Raw genomic sequence first — 26,592 nt, 5'->3', positions numbered from 1 at the left:
ATATTTGACAACAGCTAAAGGGAAGCACCTCAAATTGACTGAGTATAGGATAGTGCATGCTGAGCTCGAGGATGAAGAGAAACTTTAGGTAACTGGTTTTACAAGGTGAGGCTTCCTGCTTGTACGAAGGATATGTCAACTTGATAGGCTTTCCAGTTTCTCATTACCAGCCCCCAGTCAGCACCAAATTATCTTCATATTTAACTATTCTTCACTCCATTTGCAAGTTATTTCAGTTGTTATTTCCACTTGGTAGGGGTAGAAGGGATTCTTTAGCTATGGTAACCAGCTCTAGATGAAGGACACTCCAAAATTATTCTGTAGACTTGGGTAGTGCTATAGACTCTGTATCATGATCTTCCACTGTCTTGGGTTAGGGTTGTCTTATTTGTGGGTACACTCAGGCATATTATTCTATCTGTTTCCATATTTTTTCTCCTCACTGAGCAATTTTCCCTGTTGGGGCCCTTGGGTGTTTTCTCATCCTGTTTTTTCAACTAGGCTAATGGCTTATCTAGTAATAATAACTGCAGAGATACAGGATGATTCTGGACCAGATGGCACTGCTAGTTGGTGTTATTGCATGCCATTAGCTCCCAACATTTCAAACGTTGTTGCAGATGCCAAGCAGAGGATGTAGGGGCAAGGAACTAGCAAGGGTTACAAAAGGCTGATAGCTGCTCCTCACTTTAAATGCAGGACAAAGACTTAAGTCACCCTATTTAATCCAGTGTTATTTCTTGCAAACACCCCATCCATTTTCTGCCAGCAGTGATTCCAGAATGGATCCAGCTTGCTTTTATGCAATCCTACGTGGCTTCACACGCAATCCAGATTAATATGGTGGAGCAGTTTCTCTTGACTTCCGTGTAATGTGCAGCTTTCCATAATGGTAGTCTCTATTTTACTAATAATAGTCCCTAAGTGTTCTTACAGTCATTGACTGGTCCTTTCACTTCAAATGCTCCTCAGGCTAATAAGTAATTAATAAATAATGGGTTGTGGTAGAATGTACGGAGTTATGTAATATAAGATTTTTTTTGTCATGTATACCCATTGGTAATACTCATGTTTCAAAATGAAATGAAATACGGGGTGAGAAGTACATAACTATGGTTCCAGGTGGCACAAGTTTCATAATGCTATGCATTTTCTGTCCTTTAGATAAGACACTTTAAGCCTTGAAAGGTCTTGGGCTATGAGCGTGGGCCTCATAAATGATTAATGAGTATTCATTGAAAAGTAATAGCTTTTTGTAAAAACTCCTTTAATATGCAGAATATCCATATTTTAAAAAATTGTGTACTGTTGTGTTATTATCCTCTGATTAAATGTGTATTTTTAAATATGTTTTAAAATTTTTCTTTTGTTAGTTTCATAATTTCATTACTTAACAGATTGTACAGTAATTCAATAATGTGTGGTGTTGAATATTCCTTTTTTTTTTTTACTTGGGTATACAGTACATCCATTTGGTAATTTGAATAATTAAATTTAACATTACAATTTCCTTTAAATTATAGTAGTGTCCGCAGGTGAATTTACCAAAATATTTCTTCATTTCTTTTCCAAAGGAGTTCGTGTTGATACCCCTGATGCAGAGCACATGACAGCCCTCCATTTGGCTGCTCAACGTGGGATGGCTGAAGTTATTACACTGCTCCTTGAGGGGGGTGCAAGAGTGAACAATAAGATGAGTGATAAGGTTAGAAATTAATCCAGTATTTGAATTTCTTCAGTTTTTTTCCGTAAAATAAACTTGTGCATGTGTGCCTCTCATAAAGTAATGAGAAAATCTAGCAGTTTGTGGCAATTACCATGCTGTATTGTACTGCCTTTTCTTCAGTCTCTGCATCTTTTATTAGTGCTTTTAGAGATAATCTTCTACACCGTAGGTTGTTCGGCACTGGCCAATAATGATCTTCATTCTCTTTTTTACTTTTGTTGGCAACAGGATTGTAATTTAGAAAGCCATTGTGAGAAGTACGAAGACCTCACTGTTCCTCTTATGGAAAAGTATGTTTCTAAGGTTGCAGACCAAATAAAAGTTCAAAGTGTGAAAAAAAAACTTGCTTTTGTTTCAGTGGAAAATCCGGAGAAGACTAGGCTAGTTGATCATAGCAGGGATGATGATAATGACATGCCAACACTGAACTTCACTATAGCACTGAACCAGTCTAGTTTTGGTATGATGAGCTTCAAAAGCTCTTAATTTCTCGATAATCCTTTGTGAAATCTAAGAAAGCCTACGAGTCTTTGATTCTGAGATCACCTGCTCTATTTCGAACCTTTTCCAGGCTTCTCAATCCTTTGTGAAATCTAAGAAAGCCTACAAGTCTTTGATTCTGAGATCACCTGCTCTATTTCGAACCTTTTCCAGGCTTCTCAATCCTTTGTGAAATCTAAGAAAGCCTACGAGTCTTTGATTCTGAGATCACCTGCTCTATTTCGAACCTTTTCCAGGCTTCTCAATCCTTTGTGAAATCTAAGAAAGCCTACAAGTCTTTGATTCTGAGATCACCTGCTCTATTTCGAACCTTTTCCAGGCTTCTCAATCCTTTGTGAAATCTAAGAAAGCCTACGAGTCTTTGATTCTGAGATCACCTGCTCTATTTCGAACCTTTTCCAGGCTTCTCAATCCTTTGTGAAATCTAAGAAAGCCTACAAGTCTTTGATTCTGAGATCACCTGCTCTATTTCGAACCTTTTCCAGGCTTCTCAATCCTTTGTGAAATCTAAGAAAGCCTACGAGTCTTTGATTCTGAGATCACCTGCTCTATTTCGAACCTTTTCCAGGCTTCTCAATCCTTTGTGAAATCTAAGAAAGCCTACAAGTCTTTGATTCTGAGATCACCTGCTCTATTTCGAACCTTTTCCAGGCTTCTCAATCCTTTGTGAAATCTAAGAAAGCCTACGAGTCTTTGATTCTGAGATCACCTGCTCTATTTCGAACCTTTTCCAGGCTTCTCAATCCTTTGTGAAATCTAAGAAAGCCTACAAGTCTTTGATTCTGAAATCACCTGCTCTATTTCGAACCTTTTCCTAACTTCTCATGTTGGTATTTTTGACTTTATTGAAGACAAGGCAGTATAGCATTCTCACCATCATCTCATTAGATATAAATATACAGAGAGTGATAAGTGTGAAATATAGCTAAGCTCATAAGTGGTAAAGCTAAACAGAGTGCCTGTTATCACCAATGAATTTTGCACCAACATGAATCTAAAATGCTTAACCCTTTTACCCCCAGGGTATTTGGCAATTGCCAACCCTTAGCCCCAAGGGTTATTTTTTTTTTCAAGCACATTTTGCAGTATATCTTTTTAAAATTGCTCTAACAGCCTTAATTTTTGTCATAGAGGGGTCAGGTTGGTCTCATTCTCTTGGAAAATGCCTGAATTTTCTCAAACAATTATCAAAAATATGCAAAAAAAAAATTTAAATAGCATATTTTTGCAAGGATGTACCGGTACGTCCATGGGGGTAAAGGGATGAGTTTTGTGAAACTTACCTGTATGTCCTTTGGGGGTAAAAGGGTTTATAGATATATTTTTTATGACTTTAAACAAATATTTTATCAGTGGTTTCAGGAGAACTGATAATGGTAACCTCAGCATGTTCTGTTATCTGCCTGTGTTAAACATTTGAAAAATGTTTGCTATTCACTAATACATATCCTTTCACTTCTTTTCGTACTCAGAGTTCCCCACTGCATATAGCCGCGTCTAGGGGCTATACAGACATCGTTGAAACCTTATTAGACCGAGGTGCAAAAATTGATTCCTTGGATGGCTCAGATCGCACCCCGCTCATACTGGCAGTTTCACGTTCTCATTATAAAGTAGTACAGCTGTTACTAAAAAGGGGAGCTAAAGTAAACATTGAAGAAATTCATGGTAAGTAATCATTTATCATTTCATAATCTTAGTTATAGTAATGTAAGTATGCATGTATTTTAGTAGATTAGATTTATCTAATATTATGTTATAGGACAATTAACATTCTGAAGTTCCGGTGATGCTATTTGGGGCCATCCATTTCTGTAACCATAAGTCCCATATAGATATATTTGTTCCAATTTCTAATGCAGTTTTCAGTTTTTTTTCAATCTGTAGTCCTTTGTAAATTACTTTATGAAATGGCAACATAAATAGGTTGACACAAGATGTCTTTGCACCCTGTACAAAAGTCGTGAGCCTGACAGCAATTTACCGGTAGTCATGGCCAGGATCACTAGATGGTGGAAGACTCCTTTTGAAGACACTGTACACACCTACAAAATGTGTGTACTTGGTATCTCATGTTCCATTGATAGAACTTCTATTTTTAATTCTTTTACATATCCAACATTTAAATATATGTAAAAAAAAAAAAAAAGTAACAAATATCCATGCCTGGAATACTGAATTACTATTAAAGTATGAATTTACAAAACTTATTTGCCCTTTTAAAAATGTATACCGTACTCTGTGTCATAAAATGCACTTTTTTTCCTGAAAAATGCCCCCCAAAATCACCCTGCATCTTAACAAAGATAAAGTTGTACAGTATAGGGAAGTTTAATAACCTCCCGGTCCGGTGGTGGATGCACAACAGCTGGTTGTATACCTCAAGCTCCTTATTGGTCAAGTAGCTGAAGGTTGAGGGCATTGCTACCCGGTTTTAGTCTGCGTGAATGAAAAGATTTGACTGGCTCTTATTCTTTTCTTCATCCTACCCTCTCGTTGGGAAAGCAGCATCCTGGGTTCTCTGCATAAGCTGACCTCAAACCACTGCAGGTAAACCATGCTCCCTTGTGTACCTAGTATTAAGCTAATAGTGTTGCGTCCCCATACCCTGGCGAGGTGGTATTGGGAAGTCTTGGTTACGTCAGGTTTTTCCTACATAGACTCGACCTAGACAGTCACACTTCTGCATGTCTCAACACACAGCTTGCGTAGGCCGCGGACCTTGCGTAGCAAGGTTTAGCGAGGGCAGAGACTCCTTATTTTTGAGTACTAACATACTCGGATAAGGAGTCCCCGGGCAAAGCCAAAAGCCAAATTGGCAGGGACGTCCACCCTTCCTAATGGGTGAGTCACCCCTAATAAATAGCGTGGTGTGTATTCCAGTTACAGAACAAATGACAAATTCGTAGATAATTTGTATTTTTTATAACTATACAAACCTTAGCTATTTATACAAACTTGCCCGCCATCCCTATCCCCCTTGAAGTCCTACCTCCAAGAAAAGTGACTAAATCACAGGTGTGTGAACGGGAGTGGTAGCAAGCTACCACCCCCCTAGCCCCGCTAACTACGGTGTGGGTAGTTAACCCTCGCTAAATTTTAACGGCTCGTCATTTCAGCTCCACCGAAAGTATAACCCCTAATAAATAGCTAAGGTTTGTATGGTTAGGAAAAATACAAATTATCTACGAGTTTGTCATACTTTATACATACTGTACTTCCGATATACTTTGAATTAAATACATATTAACCAAGTCTGCATATTTCTTTTGCCAGGTTACACACCGCTCTGTGAGGCTGTTTGGCACAAAGATTTGAAGCTGGTACAAATGTTATTGACAGCTGGAGCTAAGATCACGCAATCTCATTATCTTCTGCACTATGCCGTTCTTCATCGACATTACCAGGTAATATGATTAAAATATAACTGTAACTGTAAGAATTTGTCTTTATCATAATCATCATCCTAACAACATTTGGTATATTTTTATGGAGTAGGAATAATACGATTAGTTTTCAATATTAAACTTACCCAATGATCATATAGCTGCAACTCTGTTGCTCGACAGAAAAAACCTACGGGCGGAATACGCCAGCGATCGCTATACAGGTGGGGGTGTACATCAACAGCGCCATCTGTCAAAGGTACTCAAGTACTCGATGTCAACAAAGAACCAATTTTTCCTCTGTCGTGCCAATGGCAGGACCTACTAAATACGCCGTCCCTAACTGGATTTGTTTTCACAACGATTTGGTGAAGTACACTATTCCAGTTTTGAGCTTTCGCTATGCAGGGGTTTTATCTTTATTTCAAAACTTGAATTCGTTTTCGATAGATTTAATTATGGTGACGAAGAGAGTATGGACTCTCTTTCACTTTTAATGGCCGACCCTTCCCTTAGACGGAAGTGTGTTTAGGTTTTTGGTAATTTTGCTTAACACGTTATAGATCCATTTATTTATATCTCTCCGCCTTTTTAGGCCTCTTCGGTTAACTTTCCAATTTTTATAAACTTATAAAAATAAATTTTTATGTTTGTTTATATGCGACCTTTCCTAATAGTAGGCGGTCCTAACTTGGAACCGAAGTTAATTTACATTGAGCCCGTTTTATCGTATTTAACCTTTAAAGAATTTAATACTTTTTTAATGTTTTATGGAAGAATTTCTTTGATAGTCTCGTACTGTTTTCAAAGATGAACTAACATTTAGTTTTTAGTCTCCGCAGTTGTTGACGTTCAGAACGTTCAACTTGCGCTCTATCGTTACGATAGAGAGAGAGTGTTTCACGGTTTCACTTTGCAGTAAGAGTAAACCGATTCTAGCGTTTCGTTCATTCTTTCTTAGCTTAAAGAGTTTAAATTCTAAATAAAGGAACTTTTTATTTGGGAAACCTTTCAGTTTTTTCCTTTAGCAAATAACATGTTTTAACGATATATAATTGGGCTCTTCTCTCAGGTGCTAATTCAAGAGAGAAGAGAGAGAGAGATAGAGACGGAGGGAGAGAGAGGAGAATAAACGTTTCGTTCAAGCGGGTAACGTTGTTCTCGTTTTTTACTCTTCTCCCTAATCGCTGTAGGGGAAGAAGGTAAAACGTTTCTAGGGTTTTATTCTTGTTCCCAGGGTTTATGCGGTGAGAGATTGTAAACGTAGTTTATTTGGTCTAGTGTTTAGTCTCTTTTCCAGCCACTGAATTCTTTATCTTTATTTATGTTTTTCTGTTGCATTGTAAAACTGTTTTCGCAATGACTACCTTTTAATGAAGGATAGGATTGCGTGTTTCAGGTAGAAATCAGTTAAAGTTTCGATTTCAGTGAAATTAGTGCAAACAGAAAATCAAAAGTGATAAAGTGATATGCGCAAAGTGTTACAGTGTTGCGTCCGAGGGTTCGTCTGTTCGTGCCAGTTGTTCATCTAGTCCGGGACCTCTTACAAGCTCCCAAGCCCAGGGGAGAAGTAATGTCGAACGACTTATGGGTTCCACAGGCCTTGATCGACGAACAGACGTTTTTCCCTCCGTGGTTTCGGGCGTATCTACACACGTTTGCCGACGTGATCGCCCCACCCACACAAAGACGAGAGAGCCCATTTATTCCTCGTCTGCGGAAGAGGTTTCTCGTAAGAAACCATGGACCAAATCTTGCAGCTTTTAAGTGCAAGTCGGTCCCTTCCGCGCAAGTCCAACGGCCTAGGTTCGGACTCGCTGCAGTCATCCGACGACTGCACACCTCCCAAGAGAGGCAAGGTGGTACCGCAACAGGCAGTAACTCCGTCTGTTGCCGCACCAGCTGTTTTAGACCCTCAGTCACGACGGACAGTAGCTCCGTCTGTTGCCGTTTTTTGTTGACCCTAAGTGGTCTTTACTGCAGTCTATGCAGACTCAGTTAGCTGCGGTTATGCAGGAGTTTCGTGCTGAGAAGGTTGACACTGCTCTCGTTAGCCTACAACCTGCCACTGTTGTGCACCCAGCTCACGCTGAGGCTGCCTGCTCCCACACTCCGGCTGCGGAGAGCTCCTCCTCCGATGCGCAATCGACCCTGCCAGACACATGTTAACGTTAGCCGACGTGCGGCTCCCTCCGTTAACATGCGTGAGCTACCGCATCAGCAGTGGGAGGGTGGAGTCAAGCTGCCGTGTTTTGACGCGATGCGTTAGTTTCCGCAACCCACGGCAGTCCCCACCACGCACCACCACTCCGCTTTGGTTGTTGTCTGCTCCCACACTCCGACTGCGGAGAAGGTTGACGATGCACCCGTTTGCCTACAACCTGCCACGGTTGTGCGCCCAACATGGCTGCCTGCTCCCACACTCTTGTTGTGAGAGCTCCTCCACCCATGCACAGTCGACCCTGCCAGACGCATGCTGACTCCCTCAGACACACGGAGCACTCTGTTGCCGTGCGTGAGCTACCACAAGCTGCCGTGTTTTGACACGGTGTGTCAGCCTCCGCAACCAACTGTGGTTACCGCCACTCACCCTCAGCAGACTAGTCAGTCAGGAGTTGAGGCTTCCCCACACAGCTTTGGTTGTTGCCAGCTCACAGACTGTCAAGCAGTTACATAACGTTGCCTTCTGGTCTGCTACTTAGGCACCAGTGCTGTATGTCCTCACGCACCTGTTGTGGTTGACTGTTCAGTTTTTGACAGTTCACAGACTGTCAAGCAGTTACATAACGTTGCCTTCTGGTCTGCTACTAATGCACCAGTGCTGTATGTCCTCACGCACCTGTTGTGGTTGACAGTTCAGTTTTTGACATTTCACAGACTGTCAAGCAGTTACATAATGTTGCCTTCTGGTCTGCTGCTTTTGCACCAGTGAGACCCTCACTGAGATAACCTAGCTTTTCTCGGACATGGTTCCTGTAGATGAGAAAGTGCTGTTCTCCTTCCTTCTGATATTCCTTTGAGGACTCTGTCATTTGGAGAGGAGCCTTAAGCTGCTTAACCTCCTATGGACTTTAATTAAAGCATAACAAGGCTTCCAGGGATGGTAAATGGTTCCGCTTCAGTCGCTAACCCCGTCTGTTGCCACACCTGCTCCCATAGACCCTAATGGGCTTTGTTGCAAGACATGCAGTCCAAGCTTGTGTCCTTGTTAGAGGATTTTTTACGGAGAAGAACCTTCTAGCCAACAACCTTCCTACCGGTTGGTTGTTCGCCCTGTTGACGCTGAGGTATCCTACTCACGTCCGCCAGTTGAGATGGTTCCTCCACCGGTGCGACCCAGTGTGGGTTGCCAGTCGCACGTTGACGTTAAGCGACTCTCGGAGGTGGTTGTGGACGTTCAGTGTGTCACTAGGAAGACGTTCAACAACCAGCAGAGATGACTTGTTGTGACGCAGTGCGGCAACTTCAGCAACCCTATAGGGGGTTGACTTCACAACCCAGACAGTCTAGACAGTTTCGGGTTGACGTTGTACTTCCTCGCGTCTCCATGGTTGACAGTTCACAGACTGTGCAGCAGTACCATGATCTTGTGTCCGGCTCCGTCACGCATCCACCAGTGCGACCGGATTCAGCGAGTCAGACGTTGCCCACTCCGTTGCCGTTTCCTCATCAGTTTCGGATGAGGAACCCTCTGATGAGGACATTGCTGAACAAGACGATCAACCCCCAGCCCTGCTATCCATCCAGAAGATGCTGAAGAAGGAACACTGCCCTGTCAGGCTGTGGATGAGTCTGGTTAGGACACTGTCATCCGTGGTTCAGTTTGTGTCACTTGGAAGACTACACCTCCGTCCTCTTCTGTATCATCTAGCTTTTCACTGGAAAAGGACTAGACGCTAGAAGCGGTCTCGATCCCGGTTTCCGGAAAGATAAAGTCTGGTCTGACTTGGTGAAAGGACTTTATCAACCTTTGAAAGGGTCTTCCCCTGACTGTTCAGACTCCCAACCACGTTCTCTTCTCAGACGCATCGGACGTAGGCTGGGGTGCGACATTAGGCGGTAGGGAATGCTCGGGATTATGGAACTCGAGTCAAAGGACAATGCATTTCAACTGCAAGAAGCTTCTGGCAGTACGTCTGACCTGGAAAAGCTTCAGGTCTCTCCTTCAAGGCAAAGTGGTGGAGGTGAACACGGTCAACACCCTGCTTTGACGTACATCTCCAAGCAAGGAGGGACCTACTCTCTGACATGGTACGAGTTCGCAAGAGACCTCCTCTCCTGTTCAACAGGTCTAGACTTTTCACTAGTAACGAGGTTCATCCAAGGCAACTTGAATGTCATAGCAGATTGTCTCTGCAGGAAGGGACAAATATTTCAACATATTGGACCCTCCACAAGGATGTATGCAAAAGACTTTGGGCCACCTGGGGCCAGCCAACCATAGATCTCTTCGCAACCTCGATGACCTAGAGGCTCCTAATACTTTGCTCACCTATCCCGGACCCAGCAGTAGTTCATATAGATGCCTTTCTACTAGATTGGTCACATCTAGATCTATTTGCATTCCCTCCGTTCTAGATTGTCAACAAGGTACTGCAGAAGTTCGCCTCTCAGGAAGGGACAAAGTTGACGCTAGTTGCTTCCCTCTGGCCCGCGAGAGAATAACTCACCGAGGTACTTCGATGGCTAGTAGACGTTCCCAGACCACTTCCCCTAAGGGTGGACCTGCTACGTCTGCCACGCGTAAAGAAGGTACTCCAAGGCCTCCACGCTCTTCGTCTGACTGCCTTCAGAATATCGAAAGACTCTCGAGAACTAAAGATTTTTCGAAGGAGGCAACCAGAGCGATTGCTAGAGCAAGGAGAACATCCACCCTTAGAGTCTACCAATCGAAGTGGGAAATCTTCCGAAACTGGTGCAAGTCAGTATCCGTATCCTCGTCCAGTACCTCTGTAACTCAATTAGCTGACTTCCTCTTATATCTGAGGAAAGAACGATCTCTTTCAGCTCCCACTATCAAGGGTTACAGAAGCATGTTGGCATCAGTCTTCCGTCACAGAGGCTTAGATCTTTCCAACAATAAAGATCTACAGGACCTCCTTAAGTCTTTTGAGACCACGAAGGAGCGTCGTTTGGTTACACCTGGTTGGAATTTAGACGTGGTTCTAAGATTCCTTATGTCAGACAGGTTCGAACCACTTCAATCAGCCTCCCTGAAAGATCTCACCTTTAAGACTCTTTTCCTGATATGCTTAACCACAGCTAAAAGAGTCAGTGAGATTCATGCCTTCAGCAGGAACATCGGATTCTCATCCGAAACGGCTACATGTTCTACAACTTGGTTTTCTAGCCAAACACGAGCTGCCTTCTCGGCCTTGACCAATATCGTTCGATATTCCAAACTTATCGTATGGTTGGAAATGAACTAGAAAGAGTATTATGTCCTGTAAGAGCTCTTAAGTTCTATTTTAAAAACCTTTACGAGGCCCGTCTGAAGCTTTATGGTGTTCAGTTAAGAATCCATCTTTGCCTATGTCAGAGAATTCTTTATCCTATTTTATCAGACTGTTATACGAGAAGCTCATTCCCTTCTGAATGAGGAAGACCAAGCTTGGCTGAAGGTAAGGACACACGAAGTTAGAGCTGTCACAACTTCCGTGGCCTTTGAACAAAATAGATCTCTGCAAAGTATATTCGACGCAACCTATTGGAAAAGCAAATCAGTGTTCGCGTCTTTTATCTTAAGAATGTCCAGTCTCTTTACGAGTACTGCTACACTCTGGGACCATTCGTAGCAACGAGTGCAGTAGTGGTGGGGGCTCCACCACTACAATTCCCTAATTCCAGAACCTTTTTAATCTTTCTCTTGAAATATTTTTGGGTTGTCCGGAAGGCTAAGAAGCCTTTCGCATCCTACTTGATTTGGCGGGTGGTCAAAATCGTTTCTTGAGTAGCGCCTAGATTAGAGGTTTTGATGAGGACCTTTAGTATGGGTTGCAACCCTTCATACTTCAGCTCCTAGGAGTCGCTCAGCATCCTATGAGGATCGCGAGGCTCAGTAAGGAAGACGTACTTAAAAAGGCAGAGTAATTGTTCAAGTCGTCTTCCTTACCAGGTACTTATTTATTTTATGCTTGTTATTTTGAATAACTGCTAAAATGAAATACGGAATACTTAGCTCATAATAATGTCAACATGTAATGCTGGTCTCTACCCACCCCCCTGGGTGTGAATCAGCTATATGATCATCGGGTAAGTTTAATATTGAAAAATGTTATTTTCCTTAGTAAAATAAATTTTTGAATATACTTACCCGATGATCATAAAGGACCCACCCTTCCTCCCCAATAGAGACCCAGTGGACAGAGGAGAAAATTGGTTCTTTGTTGACATCGAGTACTTGAGTACCTTTGACAGATGACGCTGTTGATGTACACCCCCACCTGTATAGCGATCGCTGGCGTATTCCGCCCGTAGGTTTTTTCTGTCGAGCAACAGAGTTGCAGCTATATGATCATCGGGTAAGTATATTCAAAAATTTATTTTACTAAGGAAAATAACATTTTTCTTGGTGTTTTCTTCACTTTGGTGCTTAGTAGTTTATGGTATTGGTAAGTTTTTGTTACAATTTGAAATGGAGCAGTGTTACATATCCACTACTCTTGCTACAATATTTGTACCAACTTGTATTTTTACCAATAATTTTTGTGCTTTATAGATCAAGTTTTTTTAATTTTCTGTCATTTCTTATTGATATACTGTATAGAGGTTGGTACCCTTTCTTTTAAGACATAGACAAGGAAAATGTCATGTCGAGTCTGTGATTGCTATATTTAGACTTGGTAGAAGAGGACTCTATCAGACATTGTATTGGAAAACCTTCTTTGTCTATTCAGGCTTTAAAAATCATAGGTAAAATATTCCATGAACATATGAAGGCCAGATTATCTTACAAGGTAAAAAAGTCATATTGTGATATTAAGTGGGGATGTGTTTGAACCAGAATTGTTTATCAAATAGTATATATATATATATATATATATATATTTTTAGTTCGAATGGGGCCTATTTGAATTTTTAATCTAGATGTGGATATTTTTTAGTATCAGAGTATTTCAGGCCAGGAAAAAAATACTGATTTAACTGATATTTGTTTTGATGGTTGGTTCATCTGTTGTTGAACATCTCATATCCTTCACAAGGGTAGCTTAGCAAGTTATTGGAACCAGGAAAAAAATAATTTTCATCATTATTAATTCTACAAAAAGGTTTCACTGCTTAAGCAAGATCCTCAGAGTTCTATAATTTCACATGGCAACACATTTAAAGATCCTTAATTAGCAAATTTTGACTCCATTTATACCTATGTGTAGAGGGAGAGACAAAGTTGGATAGGCCATTGTAAAAAAATTTTTGACTGTAAATTCCCAATAAAATATTATATGGAGAAATACATAAAGAGAAAAGTTGGGAGAGGTTTTTGCACCACTGACCGTCAAGTGTGATCTATGGTAAGCAATTGGAAAGAAAGTAGCCAAGATCAATGTCTATATAGACAAAATAAAGAAGAAATGTGTTGGTGGTATAGAAATGTGGTAGAGATGCAGGAAAGCTGTTACATTGCATAATTTACGTGTACACAATGAACAGTACAGTAATACTTGTAGCCACAAAAATCATTGCTGCAATTGTAAATATCATATCATATGATAATGCAAGATATGCATCTTAGCAGCTTCATGAAAGGAATATCACATAGATTGAAGTTCTTTGTCGTTCAGCTGGCTGAGATGTTACTTGGGGCGAGGTGTATCGTTAACCTTCGAGATGATAATGGCGACACGCCGCTCATAATTGCCGCCCGGACTTGTCAGCCTTCAATTATCAAACTTCTGCTGGAACATGGTGAGTGGACATTTACAATGGAACCCAGTTAGGTACTTTTCTTTATGGTTTTTGTGGATGATTTAATATTAGATAGCACCAGTTTGTAGTAAGACTTCCCAGTCATAGCTTGCTTTCTAAATGTCCAGGACTGGTTACCATAGTAGAAGAGACCATTAGGAATGTCTATCATAAATGCTTTTTAGAAGGACCATAGGGTTGCTTGTAAGTCGTTAGATTCCACAAAAATAATTGGACAATCTTTAACATTGCATTGTTCTGTTAATTTATCCAAATAAAACTGCTATCCCAGAGGCAGTTTTATCAATTCAGTATGTGTGCTCTGTAGGCATAGCCTTGTAATTTCTTGAATTGTTGGAAGGTTTCTAGTTTTCCTTTGGGGCAAGCAAAACTTGTGCCCCACTTCATATTTCAAACCCTTCTTTTTGTTCTTTATTTAGAAAAATATTTTCATCTTACAATCTTCTTCATATTATTATTGTCATTATTATTTTTACTAGCTAAACTACAATTCTAGTTGGAAAAGCAGGATAATATAAGCCCAAGGGCTTAAACTGGGAAAAATAGCCCAGTTAGGAAAGGAAATAAACTATGAACAGTAATGAATACGAAATATAAAATATCTTTTAATGCTCATGTATCCTAACTTGACTGATTGTTCAAATTCATATTTTATTTCTTTACTGTTAGTATATGCTTAACAATTAGACTTTTAACTTACCAGTTTTGCTGATTCCTGCAAACTCCTCTAATGTCAACGCAGTACTTTACTTTATTCCATATAAAACTTTTTAAACATAAGACTTACCCGGTAGTTATATATAATTAGCTATATATAGCTTACGTCTCTATATATATAACTACCGGGTAAGTATGTTCAAAAATTTATTTTATAATGAAAATACCATTTTTAAACATAAGACTTAACCGGTAGTTATATATATAGAGACGTAACCTATATACTGTATAGCTAATTATATATAACTACCGGGTAAGTACTGTATGTTCAAAAATTTATTTTATAATGAAAATACCATTTTACATCACTATTGTTTAATTAGAGTATACAGTATCGTATCCTTATTTCATTAAATATTAAGGTTTTATGTTATGTTCATTTTCTTATTGAAAATTTGGTTTAATTTTGTGGAATATTTCATTTTTTTAAGTGAACGTCACTGTAATACGGACTTTCGCATTTTTTCGTTTTGTTAATGTCATTTGTGTTCATACAAGTTTCTTGTGCTCTTTTTTTTTATAATTCCTCCTTTTTTTTATACCTCCTTTTTTTATAATTTATCATTTGTTGGTTATTGTATGTACTTTTACCTTGCTTCAATTATCATTTATTTGAGAACAAATCCTTCCATAGTGCCTAGTGAGTTAGGAAACTGGATCTAGTAGTCTCATTACACTAATGTTTTATGAGGTTTTTTTATTCATAAGAAACAGTGTGTGATATGTTTTTATGATGTAGAAAAATGAGCAATTCATAATTTTATTTATTTTTCAGGGGCCAACACAAATTACCCCAACGGTCTCACTGGCACTACTCCTTTACACGAAGCCGTGGAGGGGACCAGAGATGCATTGTACGAAGACTTTCATACCGTGTTTATTTTACTGCGGTCACATGGTGCTAGATTAGATGTAGAAACCGTAACCAAGGGGGATACGCCTCTGTACCGAGCTCTCCTGCTTGAAAAAAATAAGGCTGCTGCTTTGCTCATTAGACAGGGGTCAGTATGACACATTTATCCTGTAACCTTCCAACTCATTGATGTTATATATATTGAGTTTTAACCCTTTTACCCCCAAAGGACGTACTGGTACGTTTCACAAAAGCCATCCCTTTACCCCTATGGACGTACCGGTACGTCCTTGCAAAAAAATGCTATAAAATTTTTTTTTTATATTTTTGATAATTTTTTGAGAAAATTCAGGCATTTTCCAAGAGAATGAGACCAACCTGACCTCTCTATGACAAAAATTAAGGCTTTTAGAGCAATTTAACAAAAATATACTGCAAAATGTGCTGGGAAAAAAAAAAACCCCTGGGGGTTAAGGGTCAGAAATTTCCATATAGCCTGGGGGTAAAAGGGTTAAAATAGAGATTTATTTATTGCTAATACCGTATTTATTATCAATGTGTACTTTAATGATCATAAATATTCAATGCATTATCCTGTACAGCCCCATAAACGAGTAGTGTTGTCGGTGGTATTTTGCGCGTCTGTGAAACATCCCTTTGGCCCCTAGCTGCATTTGCTTTTAAGCCTTCTACTACACCTTTGTTCCCACTTCCTTTCTTCCTTCTTGCTATCCAACCTCCAACTTGGGTGCTAAATGGCTTCACAAGCCGCAGCGCCAGTGTGAAGGTCTGAACGATCCCCTGGTCTCAGAATACTCCTCGATAATCTGCGCATGCGCGAACATTACCGTTTGCCAGTGCATACGAAGTTGATGTTTTATTTTCCTGTAATGTTAGCGTGCGCAGCTCAACATTACTGCTTGCCAGTACATACGAGCTTGATGTTTTATTTTCATGCGAGCGAAGCGAGCTAATGGCGGAAAAAAAACATCATACCATGTCAAGGAGAATTCCGAGACCGGGGGATCGTTCAGACCGACACCGGGATATACAGCCCAAACTCATAAATCCAATCATCCTGTGCAGGTGCTATGTAAACCATCGGACTCCTGCCTGTACCCCAGATTACCTTCACATGGTAGCTCTTAGAGGGCATGCACCTCTGGCAACTCTACTGGTGTTAGCGGGCTTCAATCTATGGAAGGCAGATTGGCTCAGCGGGGTATTTTCCCCTGGAACCTTGAAAGCCCGCCTTGCAGCTGTCAGGTGAGTCTGTTTTCCTGTTACATACATGTATGCCTTCTGGAGTCGGTGACTTTTTGAGGTTTCACTTGTATTTCTCATCCATCACTAATGAAGGATAGTTTAGTCAGCATGGAGAATTTTTTTTTGTTTTCATTGTTTTAAAGCCACGGCATTTTGCATATAACACTAGGAAGTTCACATTGCACTATTTTGATGTTATTTACTTCATTTTACTTACCATACTAATGACAATGAAATATATGACACTTAAGATAATATATTTGACTTGGTTAATTCAGTTTGTGATCTATAGAGGTTAGTGAAATTTATTTCATGTGTAACTGCAAAGGAAAGAACTGATGTAGACTTAATCTTTAAAGTAATCTTTCAAGATTATCGGTGATCAATCTTTTCTGAAGAAGTGTTTTAATTCTTTCATTCTACCTTGTTGTGAGTATTGTTCTCCTGTCTGGTCTTCAGGTGCTGATTCTCATCTTAATTTGTTGGACAGGAACTTATGGTCTATTAAATTTCTTATTCCTGATGTAGATATTAATCTCTGGCACTGTCGTTCAATTAGTTCATTATGCATGTTACACAAGATTTTTCATAATTCTGACCATCCTTTACATTCAGATCTTCCCAGACAGTTCCATCCTGTTCGTAATACTAGGTATGGAGTTAATTCTAATAGTCAGCCCTTCTCCATCATGAGGTTCAATACAACACAGTATTCTAGGTGTTTTATTCCAGCTGTGACCAAGTTGTGGAATGATCTTCCTAATTGGGTAATTGAATCAGTGGAACTTCAAAAGTTCAAATTTCCAGCAAATGTTTTTATGTTGAACAGACTGTCATAAGTTTTTATGGTTTATATTTGAAATATCTGTTTTCATATTATTATTTTTTATTTTTAAATATTTAACTTAGCCGGTGAATATATAGCTGCAACTCTGTTGCTCGACAGACAAAATCTACGGAAAAACTCGCCAGCGATCGCTACACAGGTTGCGGGTGTGCCCAACAGCGCCATCTGTCGACCAGATACCCAGCTCATATGTAAACAAAGACTCAATTTTCTCTCTGTCGACGTGTTGACAAGACGTACTTTACTCGCTGTTGCTAAACTGGAGTTTTTCACATCATATTGGTGAAGTACTATATTCTGGTTTTGAGCTTTCGCAATGCAGGTGTTTTATCTTCATCTTAAATCTTGAACTCGTTTTGGATAGATTTAATTATGGTGACAAAGAGAGTATGGACTTTCTTTCACTTTTAAATGGCCGACCCTTCCCTTAGACGGAAGTGTGTTTAGGCTTTTAGTAATTATCTTATTACGTTATAAATTATTATATCTCTCCGCCTTTATTAGGCCTCTTCGATTAACTTTCCATTTATTATAAACATATAAAAATAAATTTTAATGTTTTGTTTATATGCGACCTTTCCTGAGAGTAGGCGGTCCTAACTTGGAAATCGAAGTTAATCAACGTTGAGCCCTTTATATCGTAAATAGCTTTTAAAGAGCTAAGGATTTAAAACTTTTTAAATGTAATATTTTATGAAAGATTTTCTTTGATAGTCTTCGTACTGTTTTCAAAGATGAACTAACGTTTAGTTTATTTATGCTACGCAGTTGTTGACGTTCAGGACGTTCAACATGCGCTCTATCGTTACGATAGAGAGAGAGTGTATCACGGTTTCACTTTGCAGTAAGAGTAAATCGATTCTGACGTTTTGTTCATTCTTTTTTAGCTTAAATGTTTTAAATTCTATTTTAAAGGAACTTTTTATTTGAAAAACCTTTCAGTTTTTTCCTTTAGTCAAATAACATGTTTTTTTGACGAGATATAATTGGGCTCTTCTCTTAGGTGCGAAATCAAGAGAGAAAGAGAGAGAGAGATAGAGACGGAGGGAGAGAGAGGAGTGAAAACGTTCCGTTCAAGCGGGTAACGTTGTTCTCGAGTTACTCTCGTCCCTAGTCTCTGTACGGGGAGGAAGGATAAAACGTTTTTAGTTTTTTATTCTCGTCCCCAGGCTATGTGCGGTGAGAGATTGAAAACGTAGTTTATATGAACTAGTGTTTAGTCTCTTTCCCAGCCACTGAATTTTTTATCTTAAAATATGTTTTCTGTTTTTTGCTGGTATTAATGAGCTTGCATTATACGACTGATTTCGCAATTACTACCTTTTAATGAAGGGTAGAATTGCGTGTTTCAGGTAGAAATCAGTAAAAGTTTCGATTTCAGTGAAATAAGTGCAAAACAGAAAATCGAAGTGATAAAGTGATATGCGCAAAGTGTTACAGTGTTGCGTCCGAGGGTTCGTCTGTTCGTGCCTGTCGTTCACCTAGTCCGGGACCTCTTGCATGCTCCCAACCCCAGGGGAGAAGTAATGTCGAACGACTTATGGGTTCGAGAGGCCTTGATCAACGAACAGACGTTTTCCCTCTATGGTATCGGGTGTATCTTACCAAGATCTCCCCTACCATAAGACGAGAGAGACGTTGTTTCTCCTCGTCATCCGAAGGCTTTTCGCATAAGAAACCTGTCACAAGGTTTCGAAGCCCTTAAGCGAAAGTCAGTCCTTTCAGGACAGGTCCAGCGTCCTGGTTACAGCCATTAGGACAGCTCTGACCCTATGCAGTCATCGGATAACTGCTCGCCGCCTAACAAAAGCGTAACACAGACTCCGAGAGTCTTTTTTGTTGGCAAAGTGTTGCGGTCACAGACATTACCCTCGTCTCTTACCACAACCATTTCCGTTGATCCTTAATGGGTTGTATGGCAAGACATGCAGAATATGCTTGCCTCCCTTATGGAAGACTATTCTGCCGATTAGTCCGTTGAGTCTAGCCGTTTATCTCATCGATATCCTGGCTTTCAGCCAACCTAACGTTCCCTTGTGCTTACTGTTGACGTTGGCGTAGCTAAGTCACGTCAGTCAGGTTGTTTAGAACCACACTCAATGCGGTCTCGTGTGGTTTTTCAGCCCCATTTGGACGTTAGGCCACTTGCTGATGCTCCTGTTGACGTTCAAGACGTTCACTAACAATCGGAGTTTACTTGTTTTGACGCTGTGCGTCAACCTCCACATTCTAGAGTTGTTTTGACTGCTCAGTCTAGGCAGTCAAAGCAGTCTCGAGTGGACGCTGTGCGTCCTCACGCACCTGTTGTGGTTGACAGTTCAATTGTTGACAGTTCACAGACTGTCAAGCAGTTACATGACGTTGCGTTCTGGTCCGCTACTAATGCACCAGTGAGTGTGGACTCTGCTTGTAAAGCATTGCCACCACGGTAGGTCTCTCCCTTGCTTGAGACTCAGCTTTTATCGGACAAGGTTCCTGTAGATGAGGAAGTTGCTGTTCCCCCTCCTACTGATATTCCCTTGAGGACTCTGTCAGATGGAGAGGAGCCTAAAGCTGCTTAGCCCCCTATGGACTTTAATTAAATCATGATGATTTTTTTTAAGGATCTTTGTCCGGATCTTTTTGTAACTGCTGCTCCTCGTTCGCCTAAACGTCAGAGCTTACACTAGGCCTAGCTACTTCGAAGCCGTTGTTTTTAAGCTAGTGCTCTCTCGCTCTCCTAGAGAGCTTTACGTTGGCTAGGCGACTGGTTTTTCACCAGGAGGAGTTTGGGGGATACAGCCTTTGCTTTCCCTTCTTTTAAACTGGCTTATAGAGCGAGAGTCTGATATTACACGAGAGAAGTTCTCGGCTTGGGAGTTCATGCCTCTGCCCAGATAGACTTCTCAAATCTCGTAGACTCTCCCTGGCGCCCAGCTAGGAGACGCTCCAAGTTTTTTACAGGTCAACTTCACAGCTGTTTTCGAGCCTTTGAAGTTTTGCTGTACAATTATGTCATGCATAAACAAGGCTTTCAGGGATGGAAAGCGGTACCGCCTCAGTCGCTAACCCCGTCTGTTGCCGCACCTGCTCCCGTAGACCCTAAATGGGCTTTGCTGCAAGACATGCAGTCCAAGCTTGCGTCCTTGATAGAGGACTTTAATGCGGAGAAGGTTGCTACCGAACCTTCTGGCCAACAACCTTCCAACCGGTCGGTTGTGCGCCCTGTTGACGCTGAGGTAACCTACTCGTGTCTGCCAGTTGAGGTGGTTCCTCCACCGATGCGACCCAGTGTGGGTTGCCAGCCGCACGTTGTCGTTAAGCGACGCTCGGAGGTGGTTGTTGACGTTCAGGACATTCAACAACCAGCAGAGGTGACTTGTTTTGACGCAGTGCGTCAACCTCAGCAACCCGGTAGGGTGTTGACTGCACAACCCAGACGGTCTAGACAGTCTCGGGTTGACGCTGTGCTTCCTCGCGCACCCATGGTTGTTGACAGTTCACAGACTGTGCAGCAGTTCCATGATGTTGCGTCCGGCTCCGTCACGCATGCACCAGTGCGACCGGACTCAGCGAGCCAGACGTTGCCCACTCCGTTGCCGTTTCCTCATCAGTTTTCGGATGAGGAACCCTCTGATGAGGACGTTGCTGAACAACAAGACGATCAGCCCCCAGAATAGATCAAGCCCTGCTATCCATCCAGAAGATGCTGAAGAAGGAGCGCTGCTCAGTCAGGCTGTGGATGAGTCTGGTAGGGACGCTGTCATCCGTGGAACAATTTGTGTCACTAGGAAGACTACACCTCCGTCCTCTTCATACCATCTAGCTTTTCACTGGAAAAAGGACAAGACGCTAGAAGCGGTCTCGATCCCGGTTTCCGAAAAGATAAAGTCTTGTCTGACTTGGTGGAAGGACAATATCAACCTAAGAGAGGGTCTTCCCCTGGCTGTTCAGACTCCCAACCACGTTCTCTTCTCGGACGCATCGGACGTGGGCTGGGGCGCGACACTAGACGGTCGGGAATGCTCAGGACTGTGGAACTCGAGTCAGAGGAGCATGCATATCAACTGCAAGGAGCTGTTGGCAGTACATCTGGCCTTGAAAAGCTTCAAGTCTCTCCTTCGAGGCAAAGTGGTGGAAGTTAACTCGGACAACACCACGGCCTTGGCGTACATCTCCAAACAAGGAGGTACCCACTCACTGACGTTGTACGAGATCGCAAGGGACCTGCTCATTTGGTCAAAAGGTCAAGACATCTCCCTAGTAACGAGGTTCATCCAAGGCGACTTGAACGTCATAGCAGATTGTCTCAGTCGGAAAGGGCAAGTGATTCCAACCGAATGGACCCTCCACAAGGATGTGTGCAAGAGACTTTGGGCCACTTGGGGTAAACCATCCATAGATCTCTTTGCAACCTCGCTGACCAAGAGGCTTCCAATCTATTGCTCTCCAGTCCCGGACCCAGCAGCAATACATATAGATGCTTTCCTCCTAGATTGGTCACATCTGGATCTCTACGTATTCCCACCGTTCAAGATTGTCAACAAGGTACTGCAGAAGTTCGCCTCTCACGAAGGGACAAGGTTGACGTTAGTTGCTTCCCTCTGGCCCGCGAGAGAATGGTTCATCGAGATACTTCGATGGTTAGTAGACGTTCCCAGTAGTCTTCCTCTAAGGGTAGACCTTCTACGTCAGCCACACGTAAAGAAGGTACTCCAAAGCTTCCACGCTCTTCGTCTGACTGCCTTCAGACTATCGAAAGACTCTCGAGAGCTAGAGGCTTTTCGAAGGAAGCAGCCAGTGCGATTGCTAGAGCAAGGAGAGCGTCTTCCATTAGAGTCTACCAATCGAAGTGGGAAGTCTTCCGAGACTGGTGCAAGTCAGTTTCTGTATCCTCGACCAGTACCTCTGTAGCTCAAATAGCTGTTTTTCTCTTATACCCGAGAAAAGGACGATCCCTTTCAGCTCCCACTATCAAGGGCTACAGAAGCATGTTGGCATCGGTCTTCCGGCATAGAGGCTTAGATCTTTCCAAACATAAAGATCTGCAAGACCTCCTAAGTCTTTTGAGACCACCAAGGAGCGTCGTTTGGCTACCCCTGGATGGAATTTAGACGTGGTACTAAGATTCTTCATGTCAGACAGGTTGGAGCCGTTACAATCAGTCTCCCTGAAAGATCTCACTCTTAAGACTCTTTTCCTGGTATGCTTAGCCTCGGCTAAAAGAGTCAGTGAGATTCATGCCTTCAGCAAGAACATCAAGCCACTTGTTCGCTGCAACTTGGTTTTCTAGCCAAAAATGAGCTGCCTTCTCGGCCTTGGCCTAAATCTTTCGATATCCCCAGCTTATCGGAGATCGTAGGCAATGAACTAGAAAGAGTCTTATGCCCTGTTAGAGCTCTTAAGTTCTATTTAAAGCGTACTAAACCTTTACGAGGCCAATCTGAAGCTTTATGGTGTTCAGTTAAGAAACCATCCTTGCCTATGTCAAAGAATGCTTGGTCAGACTTTATCAGATTGTTAATACGAGAAGCTCATTCACATCTGAGTGAGGAAGACCGAACTTTGCTTAAGGTGAAGACGCACGAAGTTAGAGCTGTAACAACTTCCGTGGCCTTTAAGCAAAATATATCTCTGCAAAGTATAATGGACGCAACCTATTGGAGAAGCAAGTCAGTGTTCGCGTCATTTTACTTGAAAGATGTCCAGTCTCTTTACAAGAACTGCTACACACTGGGACCATTCGTAGCAGCGAGTGCAGTAGTGGGTGAGAGCTCAACCACTACAATTCCCTAATTCCTTATCCTTTTAATCTGTCTCTTGAAATGTTGTTTTTTTATGGGTTGTCCGGAAGGCTAAGAAGCCTTTCGCATCCTGGTTGATTTGGCGGGTGGTCAAAGTCATTTCTTGAGAGCGCCTAGATTAGGGGTTTGATGAGGTCCTGTTGTATGGGTTGCAACCTTTGATACTTCAGCTCCTAGGGGTCGATCAGCATCCTAAGAGGATCGCGAGGCTCCGTAAGGAAGACGTACTTAAAAGGCAGAGTAATTGTTCAAGTCGACTTCCTTACCAGGTACCTATTTATTTTGTTTTTGTTATTTTGATAACTTCTAAAATGAAATAAAAAACTCTTAGCACATAAAATGTAAACATATATTACTGGTCTCTACCCACCATCCTGGGTGTGAATCAGCTATATATTCACCGGCTAAGTTAAATATTTGAAAATGATATTTTGATTATAAAATAAATTTTTTAATATACTTACCCGGTGAATATAAATTAAATGACCCTCCCTTCCTCCCCAATAGAGACGCAGTGGGACGAGGAGAAAATTGAGTCTTTGTTTACATAAGAGCTGGGTATCTGGTCGACAGATGGCGCTGTTGGGCACACCCGCAACCTGTGTAGCGATCGCTGGCGAGTTTTTCCGTAGATTTTGTCTGTCGAGCAACAGAGTTGCAGCTATATATTCACCGGGTAAGTATATTCAAAAATTTATTTTATAATCAAAATATCATTTCACTTTAATTATTCATTACTTATATTGTTTATTTCTTTATTTCCTCCCCTCACTAGGCAATTTTTCCCTGTTGGGAGCCCTTGGGCTTATAGCATCTTGCTTTTCCAACAAGGGTTGTACCTTAGCTAGTAATAATAATAATAATATATTTTGTTTTGACATTCACTTGAGCAAATCTCAATTGATATGAGAGCACTTAATAGTATACCAGTTTTTTAAGTTTTTTTGAAATTATAAAATGTCTTTTTAAGTGAAAGAGGTGTAATGTCTCCTGCAGATCTCATCCGCTCTCTCTTGCCGAGCTGTGTCGTATTCACATCCGCCAAAGAATGGGAGAGAGAATCCAAGTGACCCTCGACACGTATCCTCTCCCGCCACGCGTCAAGAGATTTCTAATGTTGGAAGATGTAGCAGATGTTGAACTCTGACAACTTCAAGGTTTTTATTAGAATGCAATGTTGAACTGTGAGTTATCTAGGTTTTCATTTAAAGAAATATTTATTAAGACACTCGTTGCTCAGAAAGAAGTGAATGACTGCGTAAAATAAAGACAAGTTTAAGTGGACGGAACCACTGTTGACATTTTCTGAAAGTGTCAACCTCTTATGTGATATTTCTTACAGTTTTTCACAAATAGTCACATACTCATAGTTTAAAGTAATTAAAGGTGCTTGTAACAGTAAAGTGATTTTTCATTGAAATAGAATCTCGTATTTTTTATGGTGTTGAATGCACAACAGTAACGTATGCTTAAGGAATATAAAAGGTGCTGGTTTGGGATTCAGTAACCTAATATTTATGTTACCTATATTATACATTAATGTATACTGTAAAGTATAAGACATATTATTCAACTTTAGATAATTTTTTGGAGCTTGAAACTTTTGTAGCATACTTATGTAACCTTTTGTATCATTCTTAAAAGACATAATTTTACTCTTGAAAAATTAGTTCTTTTAGAGTACTTGCGTAGTATTTCTTATCCGGTGTAGTTTTCAGATGTAGAAAACAAAAAAAGCTTCAAATGCAATACTTATTTCAGAGCTGTATTTTAGTTCTACACAAAGGCTTTGTATCAAGCAGGTATTGAGAGTAGCCACTATTCCTTCTTACTGTAGTTACATGGTTAGTCTCCAGCAGTTTTCTTTTTATTTTATATTAACAGATCTTTTTTCTTTGGAAATACATGTATTACTTTTTGTCTAAGTGTCACAAAGTTTGTTAGTACATAAGTTGGTTATTGAATGTTCACATGTAATCTTGCATTAAGAGACTTTGGGGTTTAAAATAATGGCATTTATGTGGTTTCAGACACTTCTAGACTGAATTATCAGTTTTAAAATTGTGCTGTCACTTACAGAAAAAAAACACTTATTATTTACTCTAGTTCATATTTATTTCAACTTCAGTATAGTGATGTTGCTGTTTGTGTTTTCCATCGAGACTCAAGGTTATTTCAACTTCAGTATAGTGATGTTGCTGCTTGTGTTTTTCATGGAGACTCAAGGTTATTTCAACTTCAGTATAGTGATGTTGCTGCTTGTGTTTTCCATGGAGACTCAAGGTTATTTCAACTTCAGTATAGTGATGTTGCTGCTTGTGTTTTTCATGGAGACTCAAGGTTATTTCAACTTCAGTATAGTGATGTTGCTGCTTGTGTTTTCCATGGAGACTCAAGGTTATTTCAACTTCAGTATAGTGATGTTGCTGCTTGTGTTTTCCATGGAGACTCAAGGTTATTTCAACTTCAGTATAGTGATGTTGCTGCTTGTGTTTTCCATGGAGACTCAAGGCATTGGGGTAACGTACTGGAATGATCCAAAGACTTACATTTTTAAATGGAGACTCAAGGCATGGGGTAACGTACAGGAACGATACAAAGACTTACATTTTTAAATATCCGAAATTGCACACAATTCAATAAATAGGCAGATTGCAAGTTTTCACACTAACAAGGAGAGATGCAGAAGTTTATAATTACAAATTATGCTCAAGATTGGCAATCATGATTGCAAGTGAAATATAGGTTTACTGTAAGTACTTTACCTTAACTGCAGCACTAAATATTTTTTTTCTTTCTGCCACCATAGTTTACATACACTTTTAAATATCAATTGTACTCAGCTTGTCTCCCTTGTACATCACCAAAGGTTCCCAATATTTGTTTACCCTTGTATAGCCTTCCATTCATCATCTTTATGGTGGAATTTAGGCTGTAAGTCCCCTCTCTCCTTGTTCTTTGTAATGTCTTAAACATATGCTTTAATTTTTATATATTTAAGATTGGTTTAGTAGAATTTAGGTAATTTTTGAACATATTTAAGTTTCCCAGCTCTATTATATTAGTTTCAGAAGTGTCTTGTGGTGCCCATGTCGAGCAACGGGGTCTGTTAATGCAATGTTTTACTCTAAGGTTAATTTCACAAATGCATAAAAATTCAAAACGATTTTGTCAAAAGACAGGTTTTTTAAAATGATTTTGATAAGTCCTCAATACATTTTTAATTTATGTAGTTATTGTTGTACTGTACTGTAGTTCATTTTTAATGTATATAACTGGAGATATATTAACACCATCTATAGGTAAAATGCTTCTCTCTATTTCTGGGGTAAAATTTGCCAGTCTTAGAATCAGCTTGAACTTCTTCCATCCAGTGTGATAAAATTTATATTTAAAGCTTTACTCTTTAAGTATTTTTATTTTTATTTTGTGCCATGTTTGTTTTCTCTTGGAATATTTAATTTTTGTTAGATTTTAGTAGTTTATGTTATTTGTTAAGATGTTGAAAGAACTATGGTTATTATATTGCAACAAAAGTATATTAATAAAATATTTACCATTACCTAATGAATGTTATTAATGTTCAT

General features: G+C 40.4%; 1 protein-coding gene across 3 annotated transcripts in view; it reads left to right on the top strand.

The window, feature by feature from the left end:
- Positions 1 to 26,567, top strand: part of LOC137638489 (uncharacterized) — a 58,592-nt gene extending 32,025 nt beyond the window's left edge. For 2 of the 3 annotated variants that reach the window (XM_068370580.1, XM_068370581.1), the window contains exons 7-14: positions 1,575 to 1,705; positions 3,700 to 3,895; positions 5,504 to 5,634; positions 13,380 to 13,518; positions 15,032 to 15,257; positions 16,196 to 16,375; positions 24,002 to 25,174; positions 25,517 to 26,567. In XM_068370580.1, coding sequence (XP_068226681.1) covers positions 1,575 to 1,705; positions 3,700 to 3,895; positions 5,504 to 5,634; positions 13,380 to 13,518; positions 15,032 to 15,257; positions 16,196 to 16,375; positions 24,002 to 24,152 — 1,154 coding nt within the window. In that variant the 3' untranslated portion in view covers positions 24,153 to 25,174; positions 25,517 to 26,567. The remainder of the gene's footprint in view (positions 1 to 1,574; positions 1,706 to 3,699; positions 3,896 to 5,503; positions 5,635 to 13,379; positions 13,519 to 15,031; positions 15,258 to 16,195; positions 16,376 to 24,001; positions 25,175 to 25,516) is intronic. The other variant, XM_068370582.1, reaches the window with a different exon arrangement.
- The last annotated feature ends 25 nt before the right edge of the window (positions 26,568 to 26,592 follow it).

Source organism: Palaemon carinicauda, chromosome 3 (genome assembly GCF_036898095.1).
Source record: "Palaemon carinicauda isolate YSFRI2023 chromosome 3, ASM3689809v2, whole genome shotgun sequence".
In the NCBI taxonomy this organism is placed as follows: domain Eukaryota; kingdom Metazoa; phylum Arthropoda; class Malacostraca; order Decapoda; family Palaemonidae; genus Palaemon; species Palaemon carinicauda.
The sequence above is the reverse complement of the archived record's forward strand: the minus strand, read 5'-3'. Positions and strand labels throughout refer to the sequence as shown.